Source organism: Chiloscyllium plagiosum, chromosome 36, assembly GCF_004010195.1.
Source record: "Chiloscyllium plagiosum isolate BGI_BamShark_2017 chromosome 36, ASM401019v2, whole genome shotgun sequence".
Lineage (NCBI taxonomy): Eukaryota > Metazoa > Chordata > Chondrichthyes > Orectolobiformes > Hemiscylliidae > Chiloscyllium > Chiloscyllium plagiosum.
Window position 1 is genome coordinate 26790449 of NC_057745.1, and position 11442 is coordinate 26801890.

The 11442-nt window shown below is 47.5% G+C and overlaps 1 protein-coding gene and 1 pseudogene across 1 annotated transcript in view; both read right to left on the minus strand.

Annotated features, from left to right (window-relative positions):
- Positions 1-946: 946 nt before the first annotated feature.
- On the minus strand, positions 947-9308 carry LOC122541057 (annotated as a pseudogene).
- LOC122541054 (zona pellucida sperm-binding protein 3-like) overlaps positions 6681-11442 on the minus strand; it is a 13821-nt gene continuing 9059 nt past the window's right edge. The window contains exons 8-9 of the mRNA XM_043677565.1: positions 6912-7046; positions 6681-6834 (exon numbers count right to left, since the gene is read on the minus strand). Coding sequence (XP_043533500.1) covers positions 6713-6834; positions 6912-7046 — 257 coding nt within the window. The 3' untranslated portion in view covers positions 6681-6712. The remainder of the gene's footprint in view (positions 6835-6911; positions 7047-11442) is intronic.

Consider the following 11442-nt stretch of genomic DNA (forward strand, 5'->3'; position numbering starts at 1 on the left):
GTCAAATCGGTCCAGAGACTTGGGGGGAGCTGAGGTCATGTATAGAAACTCAATGACACCAAAACGGATAAAGGAGGGAACTACTCAGCACTCAGGGTTCCCCGGGCAGATCTCTGGTGATACTGTGGAGGCATAATATTGCAACCTACCTAGTCACATAAGGAATGAGATAAATAGAGTAAGGGCGACAGGCTTAGAGTAATGGGAGAAGTAAACAGAGGCAGAGAGAAGCTAGGCAAAGGTGGAGCAAAGCTAGAGTTGTGATTGGTTACTTTTACTGTAGCACGTAGCCTATGGGGTGAAAGGGGAGGACAGAGACGCAGCTGAACAGCATAAATCAGAATGTAACCCCCAGATCGGGGTGCTCATTAGGCACCCATTCTTGCAAGTACATATCAATAAAATTCGCTGCTTCAGAATTTGACTCGGACTGAAATTTATTAATATGTGAGTTTTGTTTCTCAATACTCTTCCTGCTGTTGGAGTTGCAGGAGACACAATGTTTTGAGAGTTTGCCTTTCATCAAGGGGGTATTAATGGGAACTGACTGTTGGACCAGGAAGAGAGGGAGGACTGCAGGTGTGGAGGTCAGTCAAAACGTGGTGCTGGAAGAGCACAACTGCTCAGGCAGCATCTGAGGAACAGGAGAGTCAACATTTCAAGCATAAGCTTGGCATCAGGAATGTGGGAGGGGTATCCAAGGGGAGGGGCTTGGACCAGGGTGAAAAGTAGCTGGGAATACAGGAGTTAGGAGGGATGGTGTTAGTGATACATCAAATACATCCAAGGTGGTCTAAACTACTCACTGGAAGCAGCAAATATCTGCCATAACCCAATCATTCAGGAAACTCAGTTCATGGATTGGAGGGGTTAAACCCAGAGATTGTACCCAGGAATAGTTTAAATTAAAGAAGGATGCAGAAACAAACCAGGTCCAGAGAGAAGACACCATGAATCACTGCTTTATTGACTATTCCAATCACCAGTTGATGGGTGTTTGCTTGTGTCTCATGTACAGGAACAAGGCCAGCAATGAAGCAGAGATCAGACAGACAGCTGTCACAGTCAGGACTACCATCACAACCAGCTCTGACTCCACACCTACAAAACAAGGAGAAACCACTGGTTACTGAGGGAAAACAGGGACAGAAAGGGAAACTAGCAGGCAGCCAACTCACCGCTTGGAGACCTCTCCTGCATCCTTCTGTCACCCTCAGTCAGGGGCTGAGTTGCCAGGTTGGTCAGCTCAGTATCCAGAATGATCAGGGGGCCAAGTGAGGCCTCCCCCTCCCACTTCAATCCAGCTTCCCTCTCTGCAAGATCAACATCCCAGTCAGGGAGGGGGAGTGGGAGTGAGGAGAGAGCCCCAATATCTAGAGGGTCAACATCCTACCAGCTTCAGAGTAAAGGTCTCTCCTTCCTCTGGAGGGGATCAGGATCTCCCTTGTGCTCCCACAGTTCCCCACATGGCAACAGGCACAAATGTCACTGTCTGACTCCTCCAATGGGGTCCAGCTAAACAAACAGCCCATCAACCACATGTTGCATCACCTCTCCCAACAACATCCCTGAGGGACGGAGAGGGAACTTACATATTCTGCAGCTTCTGGAAAGTACAAGCTTTCAAAGTTTGGGAGAAGATTTGTAGCTCGGGTGCCCGTTATGGTTCTGTTCACCAAGCTGGGAATTTGTCAGTTGTCCGCTGCAGTGGTCGGTATATTGGGTCCAGGTCGATGTGCTTGTTGATGGAATCTGTGGATGAGCACAGATCGACCTGGACCCAATATACCGAGCACTGCAGCTACAGCTGGAACTGACAACCAGAAGCAGCAGATTCAAGCCACTATAAATGCCGGAGGAAGATCACAGAAGTGCTTCACAGGAGGCTCCCAAGCACTGAGGATGTCACCGAGACAGGGGACGAAATGTCTGCAACACAAATTCCAGCTCGGCAAACAGAACAACAGTCCAAGCTTTATTCCTGGAATCTCCCTGATCCACTGCAGCAACTCAGGTGACGGGTGATGAACATCTGAGGGAATGTCAGGGACAGTCACAAAAGTCAGTGTTTAGTGACTCCCTCCCCCGGGTGGAGAAGCACATCAGCAGATTCCTCGTACCAAGGATCGCTCATCTCCATAGAAACGGAAGGCATCCAGGTCAAACCGGAGTTTGTCCGGCTCACGCCCGTCTCTCGGCAACACAAAGGTTGAAAAGGAGTCCTCAGCTTTGCTGTCCAGGAGGCAACTGCAGATGGACAAAGGGCCATGAAGTGAATGGAGTGAAGCCATTGAGATGGGAGCAGCTGGAGAAAGCAGAGAGCTCCTTACCCATTGTAGTCAATGATGCTGTATCTCGGGGTGGAGTCCTTGTCTGGGCTCAGTGTAGCTACACAGCGATGTACAGCTTCAGGGGCACATGGTTGGCCATTGAAACCAATGCCTCAATGTGAATGAGGTCTCCCAGGGAGTAGACAGTGGAAGTGCGCTCTGTCAGCCAGTCACCTGAAGTACAGCAAGACAAGGGTTGGAGCCAATGGGTACAACTCCCAGAGAGAGAGACACCAGGAGATCCCTCCCCAGCCACCCATCACATACCATTCATTAGATGCAGGGAGAATGACAGATGCCCATGTTGCCCTTCCGGAGGTGGGGAAGGGAGGAAAGGGAGGGAAGAGAAGAGAGAAGGAGACAGGACAGCCATTTTGACAATCAAGTAAAGTTTCTCAGCTCAAATAACGACATGCAATGGGAACAACAGCACCACTGGTTCTCACAATGACAGATCCAGGATAGTTTGGGATATGGGTCAGGAGGGTGGTGTAGATCAGGAAATCTCCAGTCATCTGAAAGACACCAGGTTAAGGAATGAGGGGCTAATGTGAAATGAGAAGGTTCTACACAGGGTTCACAATGACACCATCCCATTGGGACGATTCTTTCAGGGTGTGATAGGCTCAGGAGGCTGCTTCTACCAACAACCACCAACTCCACCCCCACATTCCCAGAGCTGGAGAGACCACTGTTCAAGAGCAATAGGTCACAGGTCAAGGATTAGTCATTTAGGATCAGTTTAACAAGATTGACATCATACCAAAGATCAGATTTGAATTCCTGATGCAAAAGTTAGTTTAAAGGAGGATGGGTGTTGGGCTTCCAGACAGTATTTGCAATAAATATTGAGGGAACAGGGACATTATTATTACAGAAAGAGGTTGCCAGGATCTTTTGGCCATCTAATTCCCAATGTAATCAGGAAACCTCTAGATTTGAGGAGAGATTAATGATGCAATACCTGGAGATTAGCAGCAAGCTGAAACAATAAAAGCTGTGTCCAAGAGCTGAGAAAAGTAGAGAAAACAATAGGACACCAGAATGAAATCAAAACAGTTTTACCGACAGGCCAAGTGTGGAACCCCTCAAGTACAGAGCAGTCAGTTTATTTATACAATAACCCCCCCAGTCAGAAGGAGGTAAAGTCCATTTACCTGATGAAATGGAAGATACTTTCCCCTCAAACTAAACACATCATGCTGCTATCCTGATGAAGGGCTTCTGCCCAAAGTGTCAATTTTCCTGCTCCTCGGATGCTGACTGACCTGCTGTGCTTTTGCAGCATCACACTAATCTATGTTGCTAGATTAGTTGCATTCCTATAACATCTCTACAGCAAAACTACACAGTGGAATGATGCACTGTGGAAGGTCACTAAAACAATTCAGGAGAAAGTTCACAGTATCCAAACATTCACAAATCACCACATGATACCCAATTCATACTGAGAAAACATACATTGTTCTGTTACATGTATATAACCAGAAGCTTCCAAACCAGTGAACATGGCAGCACAAGACTAGAGAAGGAGAACAGTTAAGGCAGAGTCCAATCCAGGATAGGAACCTAGTCTGAGGTATTTGAGAAAGCAGGAGGAGAATGGTCCTTCCCAATATCAAAGATCTCAACCAGGAATCATTGACAGCCCTAACTTCCAGCAAGTGTAGACAACCCCCATTACCTGCAATCTGCTGCCGCACTCATGCAGCCCATAGTCAAAGAGGACAGTCTGGTTCTCAGGGTAGACCCTGGTTGGCCGACAACCTGCTGTCCCCAGGGTCAGGTCAGCAGCTTTAATCAGGTGCCTGGTTCCAAATAAACCAGCTGGGCCCTGACCAACAGGTTGTGCTCTCCACACTGCACCATCACAGTCTGCAGTGGGGACACACTCACAACCTCAGACATTCAGAAACTAGAACCAATAGGATGCCCATGAGGAGGCACTCTCTCAGGAACAGGGCTGGCTCTCACTATTGTCCGTGGAAACCTCTGGCTCAGAAACTGTTGCCATGTTTCAGAGCAACAAACAGCTCCAACTAACACCAACAAAGGGAACAAACCCCTCACTACAAAATCACCCATGATCACAAACAACACCACCATCCCCACACACCCCCAACCAGCTCCTTTTAGACACACAACCTGCTCTCACCTGACACCAATGTGACCAGAAGCAGCAACATTGAACCAATCAACCAGCCCCAATCTCTATAATTTCCACCAATGACTGAACTCATCGAGTTATTACCAGGAGGTAATATTTCGTTTGGACCAATAGGAGTGGCTGTGAGCTGCTGTGCTGTCACCTGACTGAATTCAGTTCCACAAGGTCTCATGGTGAAGGCCCCATGGATACAATCATCAAACGTAGCTCATTGATCCAGGAGGGTGTCTGCTGGGTAATGCCCACCCTCACCCGAGGGACTGACAGTGAGACCCAAGGAGAGAATATCTGAGGATGGGGTTTGGGTAGAACAAAGGGATTGACTTTATACTACACCTCCCCCTGGACGTGTTTGATGGAAGCAATATGGAAGAAGCTTTATTCTGTATCTAAACATGTCATGTCCTTGTCTGGGGAGTGTTTGATCGGCACAATGCAGGGAGAGCTCAACTTTCTGTTTATTTTTAATTCACAGCGTAGATGTGGTTTTACTCTGTATTTCACTGCGTGCTGTCTGTGTCCTGGGAGTCTTTGATGGGGACAGCATTCCTTCCAGTTTACAAGAATAGAGGAAGCTTTAGTTTCAGTTGCAGAGAGTAGAATCTTTTACTCTGTTTCTAACTCGGTGATGTCCCTGTATTGAAAGTGTTTGATGTAGACAGTGTAGCTATACATTTAGTTTAAAAGTGTAGAGACAGCTTTCTGTTCAGTGACAATGAGCAGAGGAAGCTCATGTTTCGAGTCCCACGCTGACCTTGCTCTGGCGGAGTTTCATGAGGATGGTATTGTGGAAGAAAGTGAGTGCAGATGCTGGAGACCAGAGTCGAAACGTGTGGCACTGGAAAAGCACAACAGGTCATGCAGCATCCGAGGAGCATGAGAGTCCACTTTCCCAGTAGGAGCTGTTCATCAGGATTGTGGATTGGGAAAGGGGGCTGAGAGATAAATAGGAGGCTAGGGGTGGGGGCAAGTTAGCTGGGATGGCGATAGGTAGATGCAGGTGTGGGGTTTTGAGGGAACTGAAATGTCATTTTGAAAGGAAAGACGTGGTGTCACGTTTGCATATTGGTTAGCACTGCTGCCTCACAGCGCCAGGGACATGGGTTCAATTCTCTTTTGAGGATTGTCCCAGGGTTAGGTCTGGGATAAACTGGGGAAGGGAAATCTACATGGATCCCATGTAGTTGGTGGGTGCCAAAGATGGAAGATGGTGCTCATCCTTCAGTTGTTGGTGGCTAGAATTTGGTGGCAGAGGCAGCAGAGGACATGCATGTCTGTGGCAAAGGGGGAAGTTGGAGTGTTCACCCACAGGGTGCTGGGGTTAAGTGTGTGTCCCAGAGATGTGCTACAGTTTGGTGAAACCCATTGGCAGAGCAAAGGGGTAACTATGGGCACCTGCATGGCCCCATGCTCTGCCTCCCTTTGGCAGGTACAAACAGTTCATCTTCTGCAGCTATACTGACACCATTATACATCTTGCCCTCCATTACTTGAAGATGCTATGGTTACCATCTTGTGATGCCACAAGGGGGGAGAACAGTTCAGTGTTTACTATGGTGGAGGATATGGAAGGTGTGGAATGTGGGAGAATAGACAGTGACATCTTCATAAATGTCCATATTAGAGGTGGTACTTGATTTCTTCAACCACATCCCCTGTCCAGGAGGGGTGAGTAGAGTTTACATTCAACTCTGAACAAACGACTAGGGCCATCAATATTCAAAATTAGATTCCTACTCAGTCAAATGACCACAGCCCTTCAGGACTTGCCAACACAGCTTTATTGTTTAGGGGCATGATACTTTTCAGTCCAGTTTGAAATCCCAATACTGCAGAGGTCAGAAATCAGAGGGATAACAATTCACAAACACAACAGGACTGGCAGCATCTCAGGAGATGGTAACATTGGGAATCCACTTGGACACTTCTGAAGAGAATCAGAACAGACTGGAAACACCAGCTGTTCCTCCCTCAGACACTGCCACATCAGAGCCATTCCTCCTGCACATTCTGCAAACAGTGAGTTAATCAGAATGGAAAGCCCCTCTACTCACTGGGGTCGGTCGGTCGGTCAATCAACTCGATCCCTAGATTGGAGGGGCTCAACCCAGGGATTGTACCCAGGAATATTTTAAAACTAAAAAAAAAGGAACATGAAACAAAACCAGCTCCAGACAGAAGAAACCATGAATCACGGCTTTATTGACTATTTCAATCACCAGTTGATGGGTGTTTGCTTGTGTCTCCTGTACAGGAACAAGGCCAGCAATGAAGCAGAGATCAGACAGACAGCTGTCACAGTCAGGACCACCATCACAGCCAGCTCTGACTCCACACCTACAAAGCAAGGAGAAACCAATGGTTACTGAAGGAAAACAGGGACAGAAAGGGAAACTAGCAGGCAGCCAACTCACCGCTTGGAGACCTCTCCTGTATCCTTCCGTCACCCTCAGTCAGGGGCTGAGTTGGCAGGTTGGTCAGCTCAGTATCCAGAATGATCAGGGGGCCAAGTGAGGCCTCCCCCTCCCACTTCAATCCAGCTTCACTCTCTGCAAGATCAAACATCAGTCAGGAAGAGGGGGGGTGGGGAGGGGGGGGGGGTGGAGAGAGTGGGGTGGAGATACCCAGAGGGTCAATGTCCTACCAACTTCAGGGCCAAGGTCTCTCCTTCCTCTGAAAGGGAAGAGGATCTCCCTTGTGCTCCCACAGTTCCCCACATGGCAACAGGCACAAATGTCACTGTCTGACTCCTCCAATGGGGCCCAGCTAAACAAGAGAAACAACCCATCAACCACATGGTGCATCACCTCTCCCAACAACAACATCCCTGAGGGACAGGGAGAGGGAAACTCACATATTCTGCAGCTTCTGGAAAGTACAAGCTTTGTTCCTGGAATCTCCCTGATCCACTGCAGCAACTCTCAGGTAACAGGTGATGAACATCTGAGGGACACAGAACAAGACAGTGTTTAGTGACTCCCTCCCCAGGGTGGAGAACCACATCAGCAGTTTCCTCTTACCAAGGAACGCTCATCGCCATAGAAACGGAAGGCATCCAGGTCAAACCGGAGCTTGTCCAGCTCCCGCCCGTCTCTCAGCAACACAAAGGTTGAAAAGGAGTCCTCAGCTTTGCTGTCCAGGAGGCAACTGCAGATGGACAAAGGGCCATGAAGTGAATGGAGTGAAGCCATTGAGATGGGAGCAGCTGGAGAAAGCAGAGAGCTCCTTACCCATTGTAGTCAATGATGCTGTATCTCAGGGTGGAGTCCTTGTCTGGGCTCAGTGTAGCTACACAGCGATCAATGTACAGCTTCAGGGGCACATGGTTGGCCATTGAAACAGATGCCTCAATGTGAATGAGGTCTCCCAGGGAGTAGACAGTGGAAGTGCGCTCGGTCAGCCAGTCACCTGAAGTACAGCAAGACAAGGGTTGGAGACAATGGGTACAACTCCCAGAGAGACACCAGGAGATCCCTCCCCAGCCACCCATCACGTGGATCATACTGATAATAGAGTAAAGATTCTCACCTCAAATAACGACATTCAATGGGAACAACAGCACCATTGGTTCTCACAATGAGAGATCCAGGATAGTTTGGGATGTGGGTCAGGTGGGTGGTGTAGATCAGGAAATCTCCAGTCATCTGGAAGACACCAGGTTAAGGAATGAGGAGCTGGTCTGAAATGAGAAGGTTCTACACAGGGTTCACAATGACATCATATTAGGACATTCTTTAGAGAGTGCAACAGGCCCAGGAGACTGCTTTCCCACACCCTGAGCTAGAGAGACCAGTATTCAAGGGCAATAGTTCACAGGTCAGTGGTTAGTTATTTAGGATCAATTTAACAGTGTAAGACATCATTCCAACTATCAGGATGGGAATTCCTGAACCAAAAGTTGTTTGAAAGGAGGGTGTTGGGCTCACAGACGAAGTGAGAGATAATATTGAGGGAACAGGGAGGTGGTGATGATTGTTATCACAGAGAAGAGGTTACAGGAATATTTTGGCCATCATCATCTCCCAGTGTAATCATGAAACCTTCAGATTATGAGCACAATATGGAGATTAATAGGAAGGTGAGGCAAGAAAACAGTGTTCATGAGATGGGAACAGAAAATAATTAGCCATAATAAAATCAAACGAGTTTGACCAACAGGCCAAATGTGGAGCTCCTCAAGTACAAGAGCAGTCAATTTATTCATAGACGAGCACCCCCAGTGGGAGGGAGTCAAGAAAATTTGCCTGATAGTTATGGAGCTACTTTCCATCCAACTAAACACAAATCATGCTGCTAAGAGTTGTGTTCCTGTGACCTCACTATTGAGAATGTAATTATAATATAGAAAGCCACACTATAGTAGGTCACTAAACCAAGTCGGGAGAACACTCAGCATCAAAACACCACCCACAAGTCAACCCATGATACTTAATTCATACTGATAAACATACATTGTAACAGAACAACCCCTCTAATCAGAGGCTTCTAAACCAATGAGAACAGGAGCACAAGGCTAGACTTGGAAAACAGTTCAGGGACAGACAATCCAGGAGGGGAACCTCGTCTGGTAATTTGAGAGTAGGAGACAAGTCCTCAATATTATCACATTTAGGGTTACAGTCAGGAATCATCTACAGCCCAAGCTTCCAGCAAGTGTAGACAACCCCCATTACCTGCAATCTGCTGCCACACTCATGCAGCCCATAGTCAAAGAGGACAGTCTGGTTCTCAGGGTAGACCCTGGTTGGCTGACAACCTGCTGTCCCCAGGGTCAGGTCAGCAGCTTTAATCAGGTGCCTGGTTCCAAATAAATCCAGCTGAGCCCTGACCAGCAGGTTGTGCTCTCCACAAGAGGTGGGCGCCGCAGGGAGTGGAGTGCATCATTTCTCCCTCCAATTCTATTTTGATTTAGTCCCTACCCTCCCCTTCACTGTTTTGATCACACAGCACTGCCCACTGATGTGAAGGGCAGTGTTTGTCACTGGCCACCCGGGTGTTTTCCTATCATCCTGGTGGTGGAAATTGAATAAAGATTCGTGCACTTTGTGTCTTACACTGTGTCTCACACCTGCGCACACACACACCATGGGTGCTGAGGATAAAATAAGCACTACCGCACTTAGGTGGTAGTGTGGGGTTAAAAAAAGAAAGGGGGGAGGAAAAAAAAATACACAGGAGGGAGCACTTTGTGTCTAAGAAAAAGAAAAAGAAAAAAAAGAAAAAAAAAAAAAAACACAGGAGGGAGCACTTTGTGAAAAAAAAGGCCCCATGGATACAAGTAGCTCATTGATCCAGGGGGGTGTCTGCTGGGTCCTGCCTCCCTCCCTCACCCGAGGGACTGATAGTGAGACCCACGGAGAGATTGTCTGAGGATGGGGTTTGGGTAGAACAAAGGGATTGACCTTATACTACACCTCCTCCTGTAAGTGTTTGATGGAGTCAATATGGAAGATGCATTATTCTGTATGTTAACTTGTCATGTCCCTGTCTGGGGAGTGTTTGATCGGGACAATGCAGGGAGAGCTTTACTTTCACTTTCCTTTTCATTCATAGACTCGAGGCAGTTTTACTCTGTATTTCACTGCGTGCTGTCTCTGTCCTGGGAACCTTTGATGGGGACAGCTTTCCTTCCAGTTTTCAAGAAAGGAGGAAGATTTCGTTTCAGTTGGAAAGAGTAGAATCTTTTACTCTGTTTATAACTCAGGGATATCCCTGTATTGAAAGTGTTTGATGTAGACAGTGTAGCTGTACATTTAGTTTAAAAGTGTAGAGACAGCTTTCTGTTCAGTGACAATGAGCAGAGGAAGCTCATGTATCGCATCCCACACTGACCTTGCTCTGGTGGAGTTTGTTGGGGGATGGTGTTGAGGGAGAAAGTGAGGACTGCAGATTCTAGAGGTCACAGTCAAAGTGTATGGCCCTGGAAAAGCACAGCAGGTCATGCAGCATCTGAGGAGCATGAGAGTCAATGTTTCAGGTATAAGCCCTTCATCTGGATTGTGGATTGGGAAAGGGGGCTGAGAGATAAATCGGAGATTAGGAATGGGGGCAAGGGAGCTGGGATGGCGATAGGTAGATGCGCGTGTGGGGTGTTGAGAGAATTTTACATTCATTCTAAAAGGGAAGATGGGGCAGCACGGTGGCACAGTGGTTAGCATTGCTGCCTCACAGCACCAGGGACATGGGTTCGATTCCAGTCTCGGGCGACTCTCTATGAGGAGTTTGCACATTCTCCTTGTGTCTGTGTGGGATTACTCTGGGAGCTCTGGTTTCCTCCCTCTATCCGAAGATGTGCAGGTTAAGTGGATGAGCCGTGGTAAATTACCGTTCGTGTTCAGGGATGTGTAGGTTAGGTGCATTAGTCAGGGAACATGTAGAGTAATAGGGTAAGGGAATGGGTTTGGCTGGGTTACTCTTCAAAGGGTCAGGGTTGACTTGTTGGGCCAAATGGCCTGTTTCCACACTGTAGTCATTCTATGATTCAACATAAATGTGTATAAATCCCTACAGCCTGATCAGATCTACCCTGGAACTCTGTTGGAAGCTCGGAGAGTGATTGCTGGGCCTCTTGCTGAGAAATTTGTATCATCAACATTTGCAGGTGAGGTACTGGAAGACTGGAGTTTGGCTAATGTGTTGTCACTATTTAGTAAAGGTGGTAAGGAAAAGCCAGGGAACTGCAGACTAGTGAGCTTGACATTGGTGGTGGGCAAGTTGTTGGAGGGATTCCTGAGGGACAGGATTTACATGTATTTGGTAAGCCAAAGACTTATTAGGGATAGTCAGCATGGCTTTGTGCGTGAGAAATAATTTCTCATAAACTTGATTGAATTTGTTGAAGAAGTAACACAGATGATTGATGAGAGCAGTATGGTGGACGTGATCTATATGGACTTCAGCAAGGCATTCAACAAAGTTCCTCATGGGTGACTGGTTAGCAAGGTT